This window comes from Crocuta crocuta, unplaced genomic scaffold, assembly GCF_008692635.1.
Source record: "Crocuta crocuta isolate KB4526 unplaced genomic scaffold, BGI_CrCroc_1.0 scaffold13, whole genome shotgun sequence".
NCBI classification, from domain to species: domain Eukaryota; kingdom Metazoa; phylum Chordata; class Mammalia; order Carnivora; family Hyaenidae; genus Crocuta; species Crocuta crocuta.
Window position 1 is genome coordinate 4,895,823 of NW_027530007.1, and position 24,337 is coordinate 4,920,159.

Below are 24,337 nucleotides of genomic sequence, written 5' to 3' on the forward strand. Positions count from 1 at the left end.
AAAAAAATGAAAAAAACCAAAAAAAAAAAAAAAAAAAAAGAACTTCAGAGTACCTTCCAGAGGCTACCTTCAACACTGTGTTCAGGAAGCTCAGAGACTTCAAATGGAAGCAACCTGACACAAAACCAGGAAATTCTATTTAATTTTTCAAAAATTCCAAGCATAGTACATAGTTATAATTGGAGTGATCTAGAATTGTCAAGAATCAGCTTACAGATCTCTTTTTCCAGGTTTTAAACTTCAAAATATCTGCTTGTATTGTATTTAAGAGAACGAAGCAGGCAACTAGACAGGACCAGATTCTTCTCTAAACAAGATCTGTGTGATCTTTAAGACTCCCTTTTCTCCAGTGTTCTGGATTTTCTGTTTGCAGAGTAGAGCCATTATCACACAGAGGGGAGGGAATAATTTATCATTAACTGTGCACATTGAAACCTGATTGGCATCTGAGGTTTAGCGCAGTCAAATGTGTTGTCATGCACCTGAAATCTAACTAATTTGAGATTTCTCGGATGATTTTCCAGAACTTAATTTGGAGAAAGGATTCCTGGCCAATCAGTAAAATTTTCTTGATCTTTATACATTTTATAGACATTTTAATTGGCACATTCTAAACTGAATATATTCCTTTTTTTAAGGCTGAATTTATTTCTAAGTAATTGACTCAAATACCTGCTTTATCAATGTGGCATTACCATTAAAAGAAGCTCTTTCATTTCTACGTATGACATTCAGCAGTGTTCCTAACCCATTTTAGGATCTTTGGTCCCAGTCAATTTAGCTTTCAAGGGGCCAGTCTCCTTCTCAGGTTTTGTTTTTGTTGTTGTTTTTTTTAATGTTTTATTTACTTCTGAGAGAGAGAGAGAGACAGCGTGAGCAGGGGAGGGGCAGAGAGAGAGGGAGACACAGAATCCATAGAGGGCTCCAGGCTCCGAGCTGTCAGCACACAGCCTGACTCGGGGCTCGAACCAACGAACAGTGAGATCATGACCTGAGCCGAAGTCAGAGGCTTAACGGACTGAGCCACCCAGGCGCCCCTCCTTCTCTAATGTTAAACACTTTTTTAAAATACAGCTAAGTAACAAAATAAGCATACGTGAAAAGGCTTTTTCCTTGCTAATCCACACATGGAGGTCAGTCTTCTACATCAGCCTTGACACTAGGTTCGCAAAACTGTCACCTACCAATAAAAAGTTTTCCTAGAGTCCTTGTGCTTGTGTGTTCCCTGGCGTAGAGCACACCATTCTTCCCACAGTGTTTGGTTGTCTGGGTTTCTCTGGCTGGAGGTTACAGTCACAGAGTGGGGCTAACCGTTCGAGCTTGGGCTGCAGGTGGGAAGAAAGGGCTAGAGCAGCAGAGGAGGGTCTACTGGGCACTGTCCAGATTGACACAGTCCAACAAGATGGCTCGGCTGGCCGTCTGAAGAAAGTAGAGCGTGGATGCGTGGGCTGAGCCAGGTGCACACTCCGGCCCCTGAAGCCGCGAGGTGGTGCTTACTCATCCGGTGCTTTTCTAACCTTGTGACGGGCAGGCCATTTAGCCGGAAGGAGGGACGGATATCAAGAAAGGTCTGGGAAGGTTGCTCCCCCAAGGAGTTTCCCATCTACCACCTTCTGTTCAGAGTTTGGTATTTATAACAATGACTCTGCTTAAAATGTGTGCATTCGGGAAGTCATGTTAAACCTTGGTTGTCCAAAAACCTATCTTATCCAGATTATCACATTCTTAAGGTGGCCTGTAAGCAAAGAGGCTGAGGAGCAAGGTCATTAGAAACAGGAGTTTCAGCCCACATTGCCCCTGGGTGGCAAGTCATTTAACCTTTTTTTTTTTTTAAAAAGTCATTTAATCTCTTAAAGTGTCCCATTTAGCCCTGCACTACAGCACTTCAGGGTTACTGAGAGAGTAGAAGAAGGCAGCACTGTGGCTTTGCAGCCAGAATGTCCTGTGTTCAAATCCCAATTTTACTATTGGCCTGAGCAGGTTCCTATCTCTGGGCTAGTAGTTTACTCTTCCTGTTTCCTGTTTTCTTTGACATTGAGATGTAGGTAACAGGCAGTGATGTATCAGGAACTCACTGTGAGCCAGCATGCTCTGTACTGGAGTTTGGCAAGGTAGCAAGGATACGTACAAGTAGATGTTCGTTTAATATTTATTGTTATTTCTTGAATTTTGATAAAGCATGAGGTTTTGCTTCGTTTAAAAGGACATACGTGAGGGACGCCTGGGTGGCTTAGTCGGTTGAGCGTCCGACTTTCGCTTGGGTCATGATCTCACGGTTCGTGGGTTCGAGCCCCGCGTCGGGCTCTGTGCTGACTGCCAGCTCAGAGCCTGGAGCCTGTTTCNTCTCTCCTAGAAAAAAAAAAAAAAATTTAAAAAAAAAAAACTTTAAAAAAAAAGGACATACGTGAACATGGAAAGCTTCGATATACTTCATCCTGGCTAAGGATCCTATTCGTCTATTAATTTCAAAAAAACAAAAAACAGGCACCGGGGTGGCTCAGTTAAGCGGCCGACTTCAGCTCAGGTCATGATCTCGCAGTTCGGGAGCTTAAGTCCCACATCGGGCTCTGTGCTGGCAGGTCAGAACCTGGAGCCTGCTTCAGATTCTGTCTCCTTCTCTCTCCGCCCCTCCCCTGCTCACGCTCTCTCTCTCCCTCAAAAATAAGTAAACATTAAAAAAAAATTTTAAAACAAACATAGCGTCAGAATTTATGCTAAGTGTTAGGTTATGAATTCCCAAAGGTATCTTTTCTCTTTGTGTTCAAAATACTGAGTTTCTTATCTTCAAAAGCTAGTTCTCTCTGAACTCTGCTTCCTGCAAAGTCATGAGTTTGATTTGGAGGCAGCGGGGAGGGGTTCGCAGAGGTGGGGCTAAGCCTGGGAGCAGGCTGGAAGGGATAATCCAGAAAGACAGCCAGTGTCTGCAGTAGAGGCGCCGTGGGACCCAAAGATAGACTAACCGTCCTGAGCTGTCAGCCTCTGAGGGGCAGGGCAGGAAGGGGGGGACCTCCCTGATCGGAAGGCAGCACTGGGGTCACGAGGGTGCCCAGCTAGAGTTCAGAAGGCTTCCAGGTGCAGAGGCGGCTCTGAGGATACCCACTTGGTCCCAGCGTCGTCATCTGATTAGCGGACACCATGAGGTTACTTTTTAAAATGTGTTTTCTTTAATGAACCAGAGGCTAGTTACTGCCTTTCGGCTTCGGGTATTTCAGACAATTGCTTCTTGAAATTTTAATGCTTAGTTCTGCATGATCTTCCAAAATTCCTCCTCTTTTTTTTCTTTGCTGAAGAGACTTGAGTGGAAAGCTTGTATATTTGCTGTGAGTTCAGTAGTAAAACAGGATAAGAGAATACAGGACAAGGGGGTGATGTGTTCTCACGTTTCGCTGGGCTGTGGAATTCTAGTGTTTACTTTCATGAAACTTTGATTTTTATTTTACTTATACCCTACCTTGTTCACGAAAGGATTTAAGACAGCCAGCAGGGATGAATACATGAAATGGCACAAGGGGCCCCAGTGGGAGAGATTCCATCGGGAACGTTCCTGCTGTATCATCACCGTCGCGGCCCCTGCTTTATCAAGGTCCCTTTTTCCCTTGAAGGAGCTTGGAGCTTCGAGCCTCCTCCCAAGTTCATAGCCTGGTGGCCGGCTCCCGTTTGGCTCCCGGACTGTTGGAACCACTTCCGCATACTGTGAGTGCACAGTGTTCCCTCCCTCGTTTGGAGGAGCCAGAACATTCTTCAGTGGTAAAATGCCAGCAGCTATCAACCACAAGAAGTGGGCAGGATTTAACAGCTGGACATGGAGAGAGCAAGTGGAAGGTCAGGCGCTCAGGGAACAATAAGCCAAGCTCTTGATGTGAAGGCAGGTCTGAACCATCCCTTCTGACCCAAGGAACTGGCGCTCATTTCCCTAAGACGCTGGCGTTTTTGTTCACTGCTGCGTCTGCAGGGCTCCAGGACCACGTACAGATACGAGCAGCGAATTGTCCAGCGGTCAGAAAATCTCCCCTCAGCCCTGGGGATGACCTCTGGTCGGGAATCGAACTTTCTGCTCCACGGGCTCCTTTGTTCTCACAGTCCGGTGTCTGCAGAGGTGGCCTTGAGGGCAGGACTCCCCTGCCCCGTGAACCTTGAAGGTGACCAGAGCCTTGCCTTGTCTTGGTTAGTGTGTAGACTTCTGTCGTTACTGCTCGCCTATTCTGTTTTTGAATTGATATTGCCATCTTGGGGGGAGTGAGTTGTATAAATTTTGTAAGTTTTTTGCTTCTGTGTAAGACAACTTAGGTCTTGGAGTTATTTGATCAACCTCCCATTTCACTTTTCTGACTTGCTCGTGACTTCATTGTCCCTCTTTGAAGCCCACCTTCCCGAAGCGGCATCGAAGGTGGGTGTAGGAGGTTGACTTGTCAAAATCCCATGACGTGGGCTGTGTCCGCCTGACCCCTGGACCCCACGGTGCTGTGGCCACGTTCAGGGGTCCAGGGGAAGGACAGTTGAGCCACTGAGCCCAGCACCTTCCACGCGAAGCCCCTGTGCGCATTTGTTGGTGGTTATTGAAAAGGCAGAGATGGTGGTGGAGCTTCGAGAGTTGAAGCCCTTGAGGTCAGGTTTGAGTTCGACTTTGTAGCAAGCAGCCTTATCTGGGGCAGGCCCGTGGGCCTCTGTGAGCCTGTCTCTCCGTCCAGAAACCCCAGACAGTAATTTCACTGTCCTAGAGCTTTGGGGGAAATTAAGCAAGAATTCACGTAAGTGCTCCACATAGTAATGGTCATGTTAGGATGTAAAGTAAATGTCAGTATATTTTTATTAGTATTATGAGCATAAAAGTTAATAAGAAATGCACTTATTTGTCAGAGTTCTTCACACAGTTTGGATGAGTCTGCTGTATGATCGATGTTTTGTAAATACCTGTCCCCTCTCTACAGCCTCTACACCTCTCCCCTCTTTTCAGTCTCGTGAACCACAGTGTGGTCTGGGCCGGGGCGCACGGCTCTTAGCCTCCAGCCAGCTTTTGGGTCAGGGGTCCGTAGCCCAGGAAGCTCCTTCTCTACCTCAGATCACACTTTTTTTTTTTTTTTTTTTTTAATTTCTGAGAGAGAGACAGCATGAGCAGGGGAGGGTCAGAGAGAGAGGTAGACACAGAATCTGAAACAGACTCCAGGCTCTGAGCTGTCAGCACAGAGCCTGACACAGGGCTCGAACCCACGAACTGTGAGATCACGACCTGAGCCAGTCGGATGTTTAACCGACTGAGCCACCCAGGCGCCCCTCAGGTCACACTTTTAAATCTTTCTTTTTTTTCTTTTTTTTAATTTTTTAATGTTTTATTTATTTCTAGGAGAGAGAGAGAGAGACAGCGTGAGCAGGGGAGGGTCAGAGAGAGAGGGAGTCACAGACTCTGAAACAGGCTCCAGGCTCCGGGCCGGCAGTCAGCACAGAGCCCGACGCGGGGCTCGAACCCACGAACCGCGAGATCATGACCTAAGCGAAAGTCGGACGCTTAACCGACTAAGCCACCCAGGCGCCCCACACTTTTAAATCTTTCTGATCCTCACTGTGTTTACCTGCTTTTATTTATTTTTTTAATGTTTATTTTTGAGAGAGAGACAGCGTTAGCAGGGGAGGGTCAGAGAGAGAGGGAGGCACAGAATCCGAAGCAGTCTCCAGGCTCTGAGCTAGCTTTCAGCACAGAGCCCGACGCGAGGCTCGAACCCACGAACCGTGAGATCATGACCTGAGCCGAAGTCAGATACTCAACTGACTGAGCCATCCAGGTGCCCCTATCTCCTTTTAAATGGAGGTCCCATTTAAAAGGCGTTCTGTGAGTATTTTTTTATGTTTAATTGTCTTTGAGAGAGAGGGAGAGAGTGCACGCATGTGCCTGCAAGTGGGGGAGGGGCAGAGCTGAGGGGACAGAGGATCTGAAGCAGGGTCAGCACTGACAGCAGCAAGCCCCATGTGAGGCTCGAACTCTCAAACAGTGAGATCATGACCTGAGCCACAGTCCTATGCTCAGTCGACTGAGCCACCCAGGCGCCCCCAGGTGTCCTGTGAATATTAAAGCATCAAATGAGGGAAAACAGTGGGAGCATTTTATGCAAATGGATGTGTGCCACCAAGGGCAGCCTTGAAGATCCTTTGGCTCCTGTGATGCTCTCTTTGCCCTCCTTTCTTTCCTTGCCGGCTGCTCGTTCTCCGTCCTGAGGACTCCCCCGGGTGTGGGCCTCAGGAGCTTGGCTCTTACTCTCCTGCATCTCAGTGTGCCTTCCGGGCACTGTACGCAGGTGTTCAGGTTCACCTTTCTCCCCAGCCTGACGCTTCCACTTCCTCCCCAGCCCACGGGAATGCTCTTCGGTTTGTTCCTCCATACGGTGTTGAGCCCCTTTTGACTNGCCTTTCCCCCCAGCCTGACGCTTCCACTTCCTCCCAGCCCACGGGAATGCTCTTCGGTTTGTTCCTCCATACGGTGTTGAGCCCCTTTTGACTGACAAACGTACTCCGCTCACAAAGCCTCCCCTCGGCCCCCTGCCAACTCTGATCCTTCATTTCCACTCTGGCTGCTGGGCTCCCAACCAGCCCTCTGGCTTCAACCCGGCACTTCTGCCTCAGTTTCCCTTAGGTCTCTCTGATTTTGGTTTGTGTCAGTTCTGGTCAGGCTGTACCAAGTTAATATCAACAGACAGTACTGATCGCATTATTTGCCTACCCAGAAACCTTTCGTGGCCTCCCATTGGTTACTGGGTCAGGGTCAAACTCTTGGCTGCATTTTAAAGCCCCTTGTATATGAGATGTTTCATGTATTTTTTGCCTACCTGATGGCGATGTTCTGCTTTTCTCCGCTGCAAAATAAGCACCATGTGGTCAGGGACCGTGGCTGTCTGAGTCACCGTTCTGTCCCTTTGTACAGTGTGGGCATAGCAAGTACCTACCAAATGTTTACTGAATGAACGAGCAGGTGGATGGACATCCAAGTTCATTTCCTGCCAACCTCCTGCTTACACTTCTTGGTTCTTGTCAGTTTGGTCAGTGTTCTGTCTCTGTCCCTAACACTGGCCTGTTCGTCAGGATGCTCTTTTCCTCCAAAATGCCCCCGTCTGTCTTGGATACCAAAGCAAATCACAATCTACCTTTTGCATTCCCATTTGGCTCCCTCCACCTCCATAAAGTTTTCTTCGCATTCTGACTGCCCCGAACTTACTTCCCCGCCATTAATACTGGCATTTCTGTCTTTTGTTTTCCAGTTAAATCCACATGTGTGGGTATTTTTAGGGGAAACACACATACACAAGCACACCTACTTTGTAATCTCCTTAATATTATACGTCTTTTGTACCTCCTGTGGTACTCAGAGCAGGGTGGGCACCCAGTAAGTGTACCGACTGGAAGAGGTCAGTATCTGCTAACATCATATTCACTTGTCTGGACGCATTTCTTTTTTTTTTTTTTAATGTTTTTAATTTATTTCTAGGAGAGAGAGAGAGAGAGACAGCGTGAGCAGGGGAGGGTCAGAGAGAGAGGGAGTCACAGACCGAAACAGGCTCCAGGCTCCGAGCTGGCAGCCAGCACAGAGCCCGATGCGGGGCTCGAACCCACGAACCTCGAGATCATGACCTAAGCGAAAGTCGGACGCTTAACCGACTAAGCCACCCAGGCGCCCCTGTCTGGACGCATTTCACTTTGTGGACCGCGGTCCGAGAGCCCACTGCAGTTTGGCAACAAAGCGCTCTAGAGGAGTGTATCTGAGGAGCGCATCAGTTCTCAGCTTGGTTATTTCTAAATTACCACTTATAAACCTGTTCAAAGTCAGATACAAGAGGAAGAGCGCGAATTCACGCGCATGCCTTTATGCTCGCTCCCCGAGTGAGCCAAGGCCTGCGGAGACGGGGGGCCAGGCCAGGAGAAAAGGTTCTTTCTCATCTCTTGCACCGGCATCAGTATTGATACTGGTAAAAGTAAGTAAGTTTCAGATGGATTCGATTGTAGTTCTTTTCCCTTGTCAGAGCCTCATTTTCAGGATGGACAACACGGGTTCAGTCTCACTTGAAATCCTGTTCTGCTTGAGAGGCGCCTTGTAAAGATGGGGCAGGCACAAAGAGTGCACCACGCCTGGGGTTGAGGGTGAGTCCGCGGACGGCGTCGGAGTCTTGCCCTTGATGGATGAACCCCAGCTTCCTTCCAGACCCTCCAAATGGAAACGTAGAAGGCTGTGGCGGGCAGGGCGAGTGACAGCGGAAGACGGCAGCGCTGTGTGTGAGCGCGTTGTCATGGGAAGCTTCGGACCGTGCACTGGAACCTTTCCAAAATGAAGTAGGCCGTTTTTCCAAGTCTAGTTTGGTGCTTGATGAGGACGTGACTCAGTCTCCTCGGTGACGCCAAGTAACCTGCAATACCCCCTCCCCTCCACGAAACAGCTCTTACTCAGCACAAAGAACCCAGGCTTTCTTGGTGTTAATTAGCTCTGAAATCTGCTTTTTCCTTTCAATAGTCTGAGCACCAAGTATCATAAAAAATTACAGGTTTTATTAGCTGACGCAGTTGATTTCAATCAGATTGTGATGGAACATATGGGCGGTAATGAATCTCCAGTCGTGGTAATGAGGCAAACTTCCCCAAACCCAACAAAACCTAGTTTGCGTTAACTTCTTCCTGAAATCCAGCCATGTAGATACAGCCTGGAGGTTTGAGCTGGAAAGTCTAGGCTTTAGCAACAAAAGACTGAGTGGCTTTCCTTTTCCTAAAATGAATGGGAGTGTGAGGGGTAAGTTGCTGCTTGCATGCTCTGTTGGGTCTTCAGGGTTCTGAATTAAGCATCATCATTGTGTTTTAAGTGCTGCACACCGTTTATTGGTTCTTTGCTTGTCGGCCAGGACCATGCTTCTGGGCCCTAGTGGCTGAGCGAGGCCTTGTGACCAGTTCTGGCCAGCCATCTGTGTGGCAGTGATGTGGGCCCTGCGCAGGCTGGTGCGAGCCAGAGGGTCTGTCTCGGGCCCTTCCCTCCACCTTAGAGACTTGAAGTGGCTCAGAGACACCTGGGTGCTTCAGTTGGTTAGGCGTCCGACTCTTGGTTTCAGCTCAGAGCATGAGCTTGCTGTTCGTGGGTTCAAGCCGCGCCTCAGGCTCTGTGCTGGCAGCGGGGAGTCTGCTTGGGATGCTCTACCTTTTTCTCTCTCTGCTCCTCCCCCATTAGTGCCTCTGTCTCTAAACAAACAAAAAAATTTTTAAAAAAAGACCGGCAGTGGTTCCGAGGTGGCTGCTGTCTCAAACTTGGGACCTGAGGACGTTGCCAGCCGAGTACCAGCTGACCTAAGGTGGCCACGTGAAAGGGAAAAATAACCCTTTGGCATTTGGGATGGCCTGGTAACACGGTTTGATCTAAGCCAGCAATTCTCCAACTTTTTGAGACCTGTTTACATTTTTAAATCATTGAACTTTTGTTGACATAGGTTATAGCTATTGACTTTGATTAGAAATTAAAACTCAGAGAGTCTGGGTGGCTCAGTTGGTTCAATGTCTCACTCTTGGTTTCAGATCAGATCATGATCTCACGGTTCATGAGTTCGAGCCCCACGTCAGGCTCTTGCTGACAGTGCAGAGCCTACTTGGGATTCTCTCCCTCTCCGTCTCTGCCCCTCCTGCACATGCACATGCTCTCGCTCTCTCTCTCTCAGAATAAATAAACTTAAAAAGAAATTAAAACTCAATTAATAAAATATAAAAGGAGACATAAAGCGTACTTGTATTTCAGTAAGGCACAGGAAGACTGAAGGATTTCAAAAAGTTAGAGAGATACAGACATCACAGCAGATATAAAGAAAAACAGCAACTACAGCAAAAGGACTGAGAACCAGTTAAATGAACCTCTGAAATCTCATATTTGTGCTGTAAAACTACCACCTTAGAAATTACTAGCAAACACAATACACAAGTACACGTTCTATCAACCATCAAAACAATGATGTCATCATGTATCATTTGGCCTTAAGAATATTGCACTGTACACATGACACAATGGGAAAAAGACAAGTAACGGCTTAGTTTTGTCAGAAATAGTTTTCAGACTTCCAGGGGGGTCCCACATCATTCCTGGAGAACCGCTGACCTCACTGGTCGGGACCAGTATAGTCACGGTTCACGCAGATGGGCGTTCCTCACACAGTTGAGCTTACTTTGTTAAATGAAGAGAGGAAATAAAAGCAGAGTGCAGTATACTCCTTGAGTGTGTGCCGTCGTGTTGATTACAGAGCTGGGCTTCACTAGAGTTTAGGGAGGTGAAGATGGTGGTAGCTTCTTCAAGGGCTTCATTATTTAATGGAGGCAAGTATGATGAAACTGGAGTCAGAGACTTTTCTAAGGATGATACCACAGCAGAGATCAGAAGAGAGACAATGTATAGGTTTGATTTTGTAAAAATGGAGAACTTCTGTGTTTCCTGAAAGAAAAAAACCCGTATGGAAACCAATTTTGACAATAAATTCTATTTTTTAAAAAGACCATAAACAATTTAAAAACTCGAAAGGAATATGCAATATATTTATTTGATAAACAATATCTCCATTGTATGTAAAGAACTCTTAAAAATTTTTTAAAAAGGAGAGGGGTGCCTGGATGGCTCAGTCGGTTAAGCGTTAAATTTAAAGGGGGGGCACCTGGTGGCTCAGTCAGTTGAACATCCGACTTCGGCTCAGGTCATGATNGGGGGTGCCTGGATGGCTCAGTCGGTTAAGTGTTAAGAAATTTAAAGGGGGGGCACCTGGTGGCTCAGTCAGTTGAACATCCGACTTTGGCTCAGGTCATGATCTTGCTCACGGGTTTGAGCCCCACATTGGGCTCTGTGCTGACAGCTCAGAGCATGGAGCCTGCTTCAGATTCTGTGTCTCCTTCTCTCTCTGCCCCTCCCCTGCTCATGCTCTCTCTCTCTCAATAAGTAAACGTTAAAAAAAATTTTTTTAATAAAAATTTTAAAATAAAATAAATACCCTAATAGGAAAACAATACAATGGAAACAAATAGGTTATTTCATAAAAGAAGAAACCTAAAATGCAAATAAATATATAGAAAAATATCCACCCTCAGTAGTAAACAAGCATGCAATTTTTTAAATGTTTATTTTTGAGAGAGCAAGTGGGGAGGGGCAGAGAGAACGGGAGACAGAGAATCAGAAGCAGGCTCTGCACTGCCAGCAGAGAGCCTGACATAGGACTTGAACACTTGAACCATTGAGACCATGACCTGAGCCGAGGTTGGATGCTTAACTGACTGAGTCTCCCCAGGTGCCCCCCATTTTTAACGTAAACAAACGTGTAATTTAAAACAGGGTACCTATTTTTCTCTATCATGTGGATAAAGATGGCTTTCTTTCTAATGGTAGCACTCAGTGCTTAGGAGATGAGTCTACTAGCCTATCCAGCCAGGAGACGTGACATTTATTCCCTGGAGAAATTGAACCAGGAAGGCTTTAGAGCCTAGACCTAGACGCAGTAGAGGAAGAGAGTGACACCCTTACAAAAGCAGGGAATACATGCGTGATTACATGCTGCCTGGTGAGACTTACAGCTTTTTCTGTTTGTTCTCTGTGCTCTTTCCTGAAGAAACTAACCTATTAGAAAAAAAAACAAACAAACAAATACTGCCAAATGAAACTCCCCTTCCCGGTCCTCTCCCAGGCATTTCACAAAAAGCGCATCAGATGACAAGGCCTATTTACATAGAGCTTCCAAATACTNTTGTGCTCTTTCCCGAAGAAACTAACCTATCAAGAAAAACAAACAAACAAACAAACACTGCCAAATGAAACTCCCCTTCCCGGTCCTCTCCCAGGCATTTCACAAAAAGCGCATCAGATGACAAGGCCTATTTACATAGAGCTTCCAAATACTTTCTTAGTATCTTACATTTAAATTGATACTAAAGAACCATCAGATATTTGAAGGAATGCTCCTGTCTGAAATTCTAAGATCGTGCAGACAGCAAAGAGAAACGAAGGAAGCAGTGCAGCAAATTTGAAAACTATATCATCTTCAGAGAGATAAGATACTACATGTAAGAAATAAGAACAAGGTGATACTTTTAAAGGAACTATATACAAAAGAAGGAACTGTTGGAAATTAAAAATAAGGTAGAAATTAAAATTCAGTAAAGGGGCAAGATAGGGAAATCTCCATGAAAGTAAAATTTAAAAATTAGGAGACCAGCTCTTAGGCAGTAAAAAGGGAAGACATTATGAAACAGTATCAGAAAAATTCTCAGAACCAAAAAATATGAGACTCTAGATGGAAAGGGCCAATCAAGTAACTAGCACAGTGGGTGAGGAGAAAAGTACTGTCCTGTGTATAATCATGGGTTAAAGAAAGCAGCCCAAAAGTTTCCAAACAGATCACAAAGGACTGGAGATTGGAATGATATTTAACCTATCTCTGAGTAGTACTCTAAGCTAGAAGACGATGAAACAATACAGTAAAAATTCTGAGGAAGAAATACTTCGAAGCAAGAATTGTATCCTCAGCTAACTACTTGTCAAATATAAAGGCAGAGTATAAACATTTTCAGGTGCCTGGGTGGCTCAGCTCTTGGTTTTGGGTCAGGTCATAATCTCTTGGGTCAGGTCAGAACTCTTGGTTTTGGGTCAGGTCATAATCTCGCAGTTTCGTGAGTTCAAGCCCCTTGTCAGGCTTGACACTGACAGTGCTGTGGAGCCTGCTGGGGATTCTTTCTCTCCCCCCCCGCCCCTCCCCCACTCACGCTGTCTCTCTCAAAAGTAAATAAATAAACTTCATAAAAAAAAAAAAAAGAAGAAGAATATAAGAACATATTGAGGGGTGCCTGGCTGGCTCACTCAGTAGAGCATGCAACTCTTGATCTCAAGATTGTGAGTTCAAGCCCCATTATGGGTGGAGAGCTTACTTTAAAAACATTTTTTTTCAAGATCTGCGAAGCCTAGAATATTTTTCTTCCTACCCAACCTTTGTAAAGGAAACTACTGGAGATTGAGCTTTACTGAAATAAAGAAGAAAGCCAGGAAAGAGAAAGGGCACAGGCCACAGAATAGAAGAGACGGACCCGGCAAGCTCCCCTGGAGTATTGGTGACCAGAAAATCCGACGATGCAGTTGGTTTACCAGACCTAACATCCGACACGACGCAGAGATCTCTGGGAAGCGCACCTCTTAGGAAAAAAGAAAAACCTGGAATTCGTGAACTATTTTGTATTTTCATAGTGAAAAGAATATTAGAAGTCTCCACTTTTAAGTGCTTTACCATGAGGAGCTGGAGCAGAATCTGATAGATACAGAGAAAGCTAAAGCAAATGGGAAAAAATTAGGCAGTTAATGTCAGGAAAAATTAAAAGTAGTTCGGGAAAAGAAATACAATCATGGTATACTGGTTCATTCAGCTGTGAGCTATATTTACATAGTTGTAATAAAATTAAATTAAGTTTCAGGGTGCCTGGGTGGCTCAGTCAGTTAAATGTCTTGATTTTGACTCAGGTCATGATCTCATGGTCATGAGGCTTAGCCCCGGGTCAGGTTCCTCGCTAGGCGAGGAGCTGGGAGAGTCTCTCCCTTTCCCTCTACCCCTCCCCAACTTACACGCCTGTGAGCACTCTCTCAAGATTAAAAAAATAAAATAAAAATATGTGGAAAATACTTAATGACCAATAAAAGTCACAAAAACAAAACTATAAAGACTTTTAAACAAAAAAAAAGATTATACAATTACAGAAAAAACATTTTATCTACATTTTTCTTTGTTTTCTTTTTAAAAGTTTATTTCTAGAGAGAGCATGCATGTGAGCAGGGGAGGGGCAGAAAGAAAGGGAGAGAGAGGATCCCAAGCCGACTCCATGCTGTCGGCACAGAGCCCAACACAGGACTCGAACTCACGAACAAACCGTGATCATTACCTAAGCTGAAACTGAGAGTTCGACACTTCATTGACTGAGCCACCCAGGAGCCCCTGTTTTTACTTTTATTTTTATTTTTACTTTTTTAGGGTTTTTTTTTTTTTTAAGTGATCTCTACACCCAGTGTGGAGCTCACACTCACAACCCCAAGATCAGGAGTCACACACTCCACAAACTGAGCCAGCCGGCTGCTATATACTTTTCATTTTATCCATGATGAGTGTGTATATCTTTCTAATAAGAATAAAGGTTTTTTATAGATGATTCAACAGGGGAAAACTTAGCACTGGACTCATTGCTTTAACCTATTTTGACCAGAAGAATTGATGGCCATTTTTATCTTTATGCTGACAACAAAGCTTTTGTTCATGTTTTTGAAATTGGTGTTTATTTTGCTTCACATCCTCACCCACACTAAAAATTCTCAGTCTTTCTCATTTTAGACATTCTAATGGTTGTATAGTATCTACTTGTGAGGGTTTTATTATTTTTTAAATGTTTTATTTTTGAGAGAGAGAGAGAGACAGTGTGTGAGCAGGGGGAGGGGCAGAGAAAGAGGGAGACACAGAATCCAAAGCAGATTCCAGGCTCCAAGCCGGCAACATAGAGCCTGACTCAGGGCTCAACTCATGAACCGCAAGATCGTGACCTGAGCCCAAGTCGAATACCTAACTGGACTGAGCCACCCAGGCGCCCCTCTAATGTGTTTTTAATTGGCACTTCCATAATGATTAATAATATTGAATGTCTTTCCCTGTACTTTTGCCATTCCTGTATCACCTTTGGTTGAAGTTTCTGTTTAAAGCTTTTACTCTTTATTTTATTGGGTTTTCTTCTTTAGTTGTAAGAACTCTTGGTATATTCTGGATACAAGTCTATCGAATACATGTTTTACAGATATTTTTGTTTTGTTATTCTTATAGGAAAGCTTTTAACTTATGGTTACAAAAGTTATCTCCTATATTTTCTTTCTAGAAATTTTATGGTTTTAGCTTTCATATTTTAGGTGGGGTTTTTTTTTTCAATTGTTTAAATTGTAAAATGCAAGTAACATAAAATTTACCATCTTACCCACTGTTAAATATACAGTTCAGTGGTGGTAAGTGCATACATGTCATCGTTTAGCCACCACCACCGTCTCCTCAGGTCTTTTCATCTGGCAAAACTGAAATTCTACCCATTACACAGCAGCTCTCTACTCCCCCTCCCCTGCTCCCCGGCAAGCATTATTCAACTCTCTGTGATTTTTGACTACTCTGGGTACCTGATCCGAGTAGAATCACATAGTACTGATCATTGTGTGACAGGCTCTTTCACTTAGCGTGACAGGTTCCAGCTCCCCCCGGTGTAGCATATGTCAGCATCCCCTACCTTTTTAAGACATGGCATTCCATTGTGTGTTTTCACCACATTTTGTTGCCAAGCAATCACGTTGATGGACACTTGGGCCACTTCCATGTTTCGGCTATCGTGGATAATATTGCTGTGAACATGGGTTTACAAATACCTGTCCGAGACCCTGCTTCCGGTTCTTTTGGGTATGTGCCCAGAAGTGGAATTGCTGGATCATAACCTATTTTTGGTGTTTTGAGGAACTGCCGAGCTGTTTTCCCACCCTGTACCACCCTGCATTCCCGCCAGCACTGTACACGGACTCTGCCAATTTCTTCACATCCTTGCTAACAGCTGTTACTGTCCGTTTGTAGGGGTTCTTGTGTTTTCTTGTGACAGATTCACGTATATGGTCAAATAATTTTTGACAAGGTGTCAAGACTGCTCAATAGGGAAAGGACAGTTCTTCCAACAAATGGTGCTGGGGAAACTGGACCAGGATGTTCATATGTAAAAGAATGAAGTAGGAACCGTACTTAACACCATATATAAAAGTTGATGCAACTGATTTTGTGCATTGACTTTGTATCCTGCAACTTTGCCAGATTCATTTATTAGTGTATCCACTAAAAATAGATATCTCTGTCCTATTCTGTTGGTCTATATGTCTGTCTTTATGCTAGCTCCACACTGTATACTGGAGCCCTGTAGTAAGCTTTGAAATAAGGAAATGTGAATCCTCCAACTTTGTTCTTTTTTGAGATTGTTTTGGCTCTTTGGGATCCCTTGAGATTCCATGTGACTCCTAGGCTGGGTTTTTCTGTTTCTGCAGAAAAACTGTCATTGGGATTTTGATAGGGATTGCATTGAATCTTTTAGTTGCTTTGGGTAGTATTGACATTTTAATAATACTGAGTCTTCCAGTACATTGATATGAAATGTCCTTGCATTTTTTTTATGTCTTTAATTCTTTCAGCAGCATTTCATAGTTTTCATTATAAAAATCCTTTACCTCCTTGGTTAAGTTACTGTTGTTGGTTTTTTATGCTATTGTAAATGGAACTGGTTTTCTTTATTATTTGTTGTTTTCTGATTTTTAAAAATTGTTTTAATGTTTGTTTTTGAGAGAGAAAGACAGAGTAAGAGTGGGGAGGGGCAGAGAGAGAGGGAGACACAGAATCCAAAGCAGCTCCAGGCTCTGAGCCGTCAGCACAGAGCCCAGTGCAGGGCTCAAACTCGTGAACCAGGAGATCATAACCTGAGCCAAAGTCAGATGCTTAGCCGACTTAGCCACCCAGGTGTCCTGAAACTGTTTTTGTTAGTTTCCTTTTTAGATTGTTTATTTTTAGCGTCTAGAAATGCAGCTCATTTTTGTGTGTTGACGTTGCATCCACCCAGGTGCCCCTCTCCTGTTTTTTAATGTAAACATTTATGGCTACAAATTTCTCCCTCAGCACTGCTTTCACTGCATCCTAGAAGTCTCAGTATATTTTGTTTCTTTTCATTCATCTGTTTTCTAATTTCCCTTGTATTTTCTTCTTGGTTATTTAAGAATGTGTTATTCAGTTTCCACAAATGTGTGATTTTTCCAGTTATCTTTCTGTTACTGATTTAAACTTCATCCCATTGTACTTGGAGAAGATATTTAGGTTATCTCTTTTTAAATCTATTGAGACTTCATTGGTGGCTTAATATATATCTTCTTGCTGAATTGAACTTTTTGATACCCCAATCCTATCACCTTGCTGAGAGCTTTTAGTAGGTTCTTTATGATTTCCTACACACATGGACATCCCACCTGCACACATCCCAATGTGTGTTCTGGTGTCATGAGTAAAATATTCTGTATGTGTCTGTTAGGTCTAGTTGGTTTACCATGCTGTGGGTCCTCTGTCTCCTGATTTCTGTCTGAGTATTCTCTACATTATTGAAGCGAGATTCTGAAATTTCCAACCATTATTGTAGAACTGTCTATTTCTCTTTTCAATTTTGTCAATTTTTGCTTCATATATTTTGGTGGTCTGTTATTAGGTAACAAATAGTTATAATTGTTACATGTTACATCTTGCTGTATTGGACATTCTGTGAATACATATTGTCCTTTTTTCTTGCAACCTTTTTTGATTTAGTGTCTATTTTGTCTGATATTAGCGGAGCCACCCTACTCTCTTTCAGTTACTATTTATTTGCAGGGAATATTTTTCCATCCTTTTATTTTTCACATATTTGTGTCTGGTTCTAAAGCTAGTCTCCTGTAGACAGCAAATAGTTGGGTCATGGTTTGTTTTTCTTAATTCATCCTGCTAATCTCTGTCTTTTGATTGAAGAATTTAACCCATTGATGTTTAAAGTAATTATTGATAAGGCAGGCCTTATTTCTGTTGTTTTGCTATTTCCTTGCAATGCTATATATCTTTTCTGTCCTTTAATTTCCAAATTAGTCTTTTTTTTAATAGTGAAACTTATTATTCCTTTCTCATTTTTCATATGTACTCTGTAGCTGTTTTCTTTGTGGTTACATTTAACATGTGAAACTACATTTAACTTCTTAATACTCTAATTTGAATTTATAACCAGCTTAACTTCTGTAACATACAAGAAATCTTTCCCATGCCTTTCAGTTATTGATGTCATAGAATTACATCTTTATCCATAAGGTGTCCAAAAAATAACCTGATGATTGTTTTCTCTAATATATTAGCCTCTTAAATGATGTAGAAACAAAATGTGAAGTTACAAGCCAAAGTTACAGAGGACTAGCTTTTAGTCTGATAGTTTTTTAATGTGTTAGTCACTTAAATTATCAAGAAAACAAAATGTGGAGTTACGATCTGTTTTTGCAGTTAACACTAGCTTTTATACTTGCCCATGTGTTTAACCTTTACTGAGACCTTTATTTCCTCATATGGCTTTGAGTTGCTGTCTAGTACCCTTTCATTTCACCCCTCAGGACTCCCTGGAGCACGTGTTGCAGGGCAGGTTTAGTGGTAATGAACCCCCTCGGCTTTTGTGTATCCATTTTTGTTTATCTGGAGGTCTTTATGTGACCCCATGAATGATGCAAGACAAGGGTCCAGGTTCTCTATTCTGTATGCGGACGCTTCCCTCTTTCAGCATCATGTATTAGAAAGACTGTCTTTTTCCCATTGAACCATCTTTTTTTTTTTAATATTTTATTTCTGAGAGAGAGAGAGAGAGGCAGTGTGAGCAGGGGAGGGTCAGAGAGAGAGGGAGACAAAGAATCCAAAGCAGGCTCCAGGTTCTGAGCTAGCCATCAGCACAGAGCCCAACGCAGGGCTCGAACCCACGAACCGTGAGATCATGACCTGAGCCGAAGTCGGATGCTTAACCGACTGAGCCACCCAGGCGCCCTCCCCATTGAACCATCTTGATGTCTTTGTCAGAGATCACCTGGCCATATGTATATAGGACATAGAAGTGGACTCCCTTCTGTGCCATTGACTGCTACATCTTTGCTTTCCCCTGTGCCACACTGTCTTGATTCCCATTGCCATGTACCAAATCTTAAAACGCAGTCACAGGAATCCGCCAGTTCTTTTTCAGCTATTTTGGCTAATAAAACAACTAGGAAAATACCATTTCTTTTTCTTTTTGCTCCATATCCTTTGTTTTTCCACATGAGTTTTAGAATTGGCTTGTCTGTTCCTACAGAAAAAGGCCTGGTGGGATTTTGGGTTGTATTGTAGCTGTAGCACGCTTTGGGAGAATGTGGCATCTTAATAATGTTGACACTTCTGATGCACAAAGACGGTTTATGCCTCCATTGTTTCCACTGTCAACAGGGTGTTGCGGTCGCCCGTGGACACACCCCGCACACACTCGTTCCGTCCGTCCCTAAGCAGTTCGTGTTTGCTGACGGTACTCCAAATGTATTGTCTTTTTAAATTTCAGTTTTTAGTAACATAGAGATAAATTGCTATTTGCATATTGACCCCGTATCTCGTGACCTCTTTAATATCACTTAGTCACGTTTTTGTAGGTGCTTTATGGTTTCCCACATAGGTGACATCTGCAGATGCGGAAAGCTTTCCTTTTTCCTTTGTCATGTGTGTGCCTTTTATTTTTGTGCCTTACCGCAGGAATTTCATTTTTGCCTTGTATAGCATCGACGAATCCAGCCGTTTTAACAGACCACTAAACTCTACAGTCAGTCACAGAGGACCTTTCCACTGTGAATGTTATGATCGCTAAGGCTGGATTCATAATAAATTTGCTTTACATTAGAAATACAAGCAGATGATTGACATGCTGGAACTTTTCAGACTTAAGGCACAGTACATCTCCTAACTTTATATGAGATTTTAGAAAAAGTATAAACTATAGGTTTCATTTTAATGATCTCAAATTTTGAAATATCAGTATTTTTTTTTAAATCTTTAATGTTCTATATATTTCTGAGAGGGAGCGAGAGAGAGGCAGCGTGAGCAGGGAAGGGTCAGAGAGAGGGAGACACAGAACCTGAAGCAGGCTCCAGGCTCTGAGCTGTCAGCACAGAGCCCATCGCGGGACTCAAACCCACAAACCATGAGATCATGACCTGAGCCGAAGTCGGACGCTCAGCTGACTGAGCCACCCAGGCACCCCTGATAATCAGTATTTTTATGATAGTTTATCATTTGTGAAATATTGAACCAGTGACCTTAGCTATTCAGATATGATGAAAGGCCCAATCTAACCTTCTATTGAACACGATATTTATTAAAAATGAAACTCCTTGTTTCTATAACTTAATCAATAGCACATTAAGCCGTTTATTAATAAAATTATAGAAGGTCTTGCGGGTTAGATATTCTACCCCCTTGTCATCTAGTTTAACAACTAGGAAACAGCAGTCTAACCTAGAGTCAGCCAAGTCTGTCTAATTGTGCGCCTGAACTTTTTTATGAGATGCTGGAAGGAACAATTAAAATTTGCAGAAAGAAAATAATCTATAACTGCAGTCTTGGAAGGAACAAGCCCCTTTTCCATCATTACAGTAAACCTGCCTGGAGAAGGTATATTTTACTTAACTATTATTTGCTTACTTAAAACAGTGGGGCTTGGTACAGGTGGTATATTGGTGAGTGCGGCCAGAAGGCATTGGGTGGTCGGTGTTGGCCGGGAAAGAAGCGTGTGGTAGGAGAAGGAAGAGAGACTTGCAGAGCCGGACCGCTGAGGCACATCCCTGCTGTGGTCTCGTGGTTTTTATTGAAATGGAATGTACATCCAGAAAAGGGCGCGTGTCCTAAGTGGATTCACAAGCACGGACTGCCTCGCGGATGAGCACTACCCTGCGCCAGTGCCCTGCTTCCTGCTCCGGCTCCGGTGTGCGTGATGCCACGGGGACGTGGGGCCTCACTTGTGACGGTGAGGAGAGCTGGGTGACCGGACCCCTGCCGGGTGCACGTCCCGCTTCATTTACTCGTCCCAGGAACTTTGAGGAGGGACGCCGTGCAGTCCACAGGTTCAAGTTGAGAAAACAAGGGAGGGTTTCACAAGAGCCACACTTTGTAGGCGCGAGCCGTGTGTTGAGCGCGCTCCAAAGCACCGTACGGTCGCGCTCTCCCTTTCGTTGTCTCCCCTTCCCTGACACAGAAATCTCCTTTGCCCCCAGCCCGCGTCCTTCACTACTGAGCTTGGAGGCCGGTTTGTCGCCACCCAGGAAACCTCGTAGATGAGCAGAGGGACAGAAGGAAGGCAGGCAGCAACTACAAGCTGTTTGGCAGTGTGATGCGACGCCCAGGGCCTGCCCCAAAGGGAGGGCGGAAGACAGTGGTCCTGGAACGCAGCAGACATCGGCCTGGTGCTTGGAGGCAAAGGGCTGCTCAGTCAACGGGGCCTCTGACCCTTTGCAAGAAGCTGCTGAGTTAAAACTACGTGCACATGAGCCTCTGTCCAAACACGCAGCAAAGGTCTGCGTCTGGTTTAAAGGACAGACTGAGCGTTTCAGGCACCGGTGTTTCTTTTCTGGATAACAGATCATGTGACATCAGAGCTGGAAGGGCTCATAGAGGTCAGCCAGGGGCCTGGGGGTGCCGAGGGGCACCAGGCCTCCTCCAGTCTCTCCTCTGGGGCACGTGTGACTGATGACATCTTACCAGTCACATGGAGTGTCTTCCTTTTGGAGTTCTTCAGAATTCTTTGTTTAAAACCTCTAGGGAACCTGCAGAACGTTGCTGGTTTTCTAGACTCTGAAGAACTTAGCGTAACTTTCGTGCCACAGGCGCCTGGGTGGCTCGGTGGGTTAAGCATCTGACTCTTGATTTCGGCTCAAGTCATGATCTTATGGTTCGTGACAGTGACAGTGCAGAGCCTGCTTGGGATCCTCTCCCCCTCTTTCTGCCCCTTGCTCGTTCTCTAAAGAAATAAACTTAAAAAACTAAAAATAAATATCATTCCAAAAATTATTACTAAAGTACAGTAAAGTTTTGCCTTTTTTCCTTAGTGAAAAAGCCTCATTAGTCCTGGAATTGGAAGATAATGAAAAGTTGTGGAAATTATAGAAAAATGTGGTCTAACGTTTTCCCTTGTACCCTTGACCCCTGATAAGTGCCTGTGCCGGTTCTCCTTGTGGTCGCGCGTTCCGAGGCCTGCTCCTGGCGCACCGTGGGCCCTGGCATCCTCGCCGGGGCCCGGGGCCGGTCATCTGGCCCCTCTAGTGTGTCGGCAGCTTCTGTTGTCACAATGGTGAGGGGAGGTTGTCTCCCAGAAACAAAATGTTCTTTACCTGACCGATGATCTGGATAGAGCTGCCCACTTGGCATCACCCTGGATAGACTGTAACGGTCCCTAGGGCCGATATGAAGTCACACACACGCTTCCCCAGAACAGACCCGGGGGGCTGGCCAGGTTGGTGGTTCCATGTTCCTAGGGCCTCTGAGAGAGTCTGTGTCTGAGGACATCTTGGTGGCTGTGCGGCAGGCAAAGCAGAGTGTGGGCTTTATCCTCCCCCCTTCTGTGTGGCTAAAATAACACTTGGTCCATTGTACTTACTCGCTATCATCTGCTCCTCCCGTGGTGCGTGGTTTCCGTCGAACTGCGGACATGTGAGGACTGNGGACAGGTCTTCTGGGTTTGCTGTGTGTGGGGAGGGTTTTTGTTTCTATAGGACAGCAACGCATTTGTGCCCACTTTCTGTGCTCCCTTTTAGAATCAGAGATTGAATCGCAGGCGTGTGTTGGTTTTACAGTTTTATATGTGGTTTTCAAGGGTAAATATTCATTGAGGTTCCTTTGTCAGAAAACTGATAGATGCACGGCCTTCCTGTCTGACGGTACACAGCTTTGTCCTGTCGGAACCAGTTTTCTGTCGAGTGCGCCTCGGCACGATTTATTTCAAATAACTTGGGTTAGAAAGTAAGCGGGTCTCTGTGACGTTTTTAGTTTCAGCTCAGAGCACATTGAGCCAGCAGAGAGATGCATCTGATCGCAGCGTTTATCAGCAAAACACAGTTGCTGTCGATGGCCATAATTGATCACTTTACTAACTGTGGAAAAAAGAAGCCTGATTGGAGCAATAAAGCATAACTTCATTACGTCCTGAATGTAGAAAGCAAACACACTGGAGAGCGGCCGACACGTTCCCGTTTCAAGGCTGATTCTGATCACAATAGTATTTAAGCAGCGTCGATTGTTCTCTAACTGGGTTTTTCTCTCCGTAGGCCTCCTCTGAAGAGCTGAAAGCGGCCTACCGGAGACTGTGCATGCTCTACCATCCCGACAAGCACCGGGACCCAGAGCTCAAATCCCAGGCAGAGCGACTGTTTAACCTTGTGCACCAGGCTTATGAAGGTCAGCGGATGGCTGGGCCTCACGCACGCGCCCTGAAAAGCAGCTGCTCGATTTTTAAGAGACTTGATTTGTAGAGGACAGAAAGAGAGTCCTCAGAGGTGCATAAGGGAGGAGGTTAGGTTAGTGCTTTTTTACTGACGGCTCCTTTGAAAGAGTAGTAGTTTGCTCTGGAAATCAATGTGTCCAGTCAGTGGGACACGAGAGTGTGAGCAGAGCTGCACACGAGCCTGGGCTGCAGGGAGCACTCAGGCTCTGAATCGCTCGCTTGGCTTTCTTCTAAAGGGAACTCTTACAGGTAAAGGGCCAATCGCTTCAGACAAGCCCTCTGTTCTCTTTTTTATGAGAACATGTACAGGAACATTTTTTTTTTTTATACGAACAGCATTTTATTGGCTCCTGAGCCTTCGGTTAAGGAAAGGTTCTAAGAAAAGGAAGAAAATGATGGTAAGGCCAACAGGAAGTAGAATCAAGTAATTCAGGTTTTTATACTTACATCTTAGGTACTTCAGAAAGAAAATTTTGTGATGTAGCTGTGTATAAAATATTAAAGTCGGGGTCTCTGGGTGGCTCAGTTGGTTAAGCGTCTGACTTCGGCTCAGGTCATGGTCTCACGGTTTGTGGGTTTGAGCCCCGCGTTGGGCTCTGTGCTGACAGCTCAGAACTTGGAGCTGCTTCAGATTCTGTGTCTCCCTCTCTCTCTGCCCTTGCCCCACTTGCTCTCTCTCTCTCTCTCTCAAAAATAAACATTAAAACAATTTTTTTAATATTCAAGTCACCGATGGGTCCAGTTTCTATTGGGGATGGTAGAAAAGCTCTAGCAACATAATGGTGAATGTACTTATTGCCACTGAAGTGTAGGCTTAAAAGTGGCTGAAATCAATTTTATGTTATGCATATTCTGCCACAGTTTTATAATAAAAATTTAAAAATATTAATGTACTCTTGGAATACATACCAAGTGGGGCACTTGGGTGGCTCAGTCGGTTAAGCATCCGACTCTGGCTCAGGTCATGATCTCGCGGTTTGTGAGTTCGAGCCCTGTGTCAGGCTCTGTGCTGGCAGCTTAGAGCCTGGAGCCTGTTTCAAATTGTGTCTCCCTCTCTCTGCTCCTTCTGCACTCATGTTTTGTTTCTCTCTCTCAAAAATAAATAAACTATTAAAAAAAATTTTTTTAATACATACCAAGTAAAATAAGTTCTTTATCTCAGTGCAAATTGGTGATTTACTCCTTGGTTAGACAGACCAAAAATTAGATAATGTATTTCTTTCCAAAATAAAGACTTCTCATAATTGGGGCACCTGGGTGGCTCAAT

The 24,337-nt window shown here is 44.4% G+C and overlaps 1 protein-coding gene across 1 annotated transcript in view; it reads left to right on the forward strand.

Annotated features, from left to right (window-relative positions):
* The first annotated feature begins 1,127 nt into the window (after positions 1 to 1,127).
* The window catches only part of DNAJC11 (DnaJ heat shock protein family (Hsp40) member C11), a 66,162-nt gene continuing 42,952 nt past the window's right edge, over positions 1,128 to 24,337 (forward strand). The window contains 3 exon segments of the mRNA XM_077763976.1: positions 1,128 to 1,133; positions 2,991 to 3,140; positions 22,895 to 23,024. Coding sequence (XP_077620102.1) covers positions 1,128 to 1,133; positions 2,991 to 3,140; positions 22,895 to 23,024 — 286 coding nt within the window.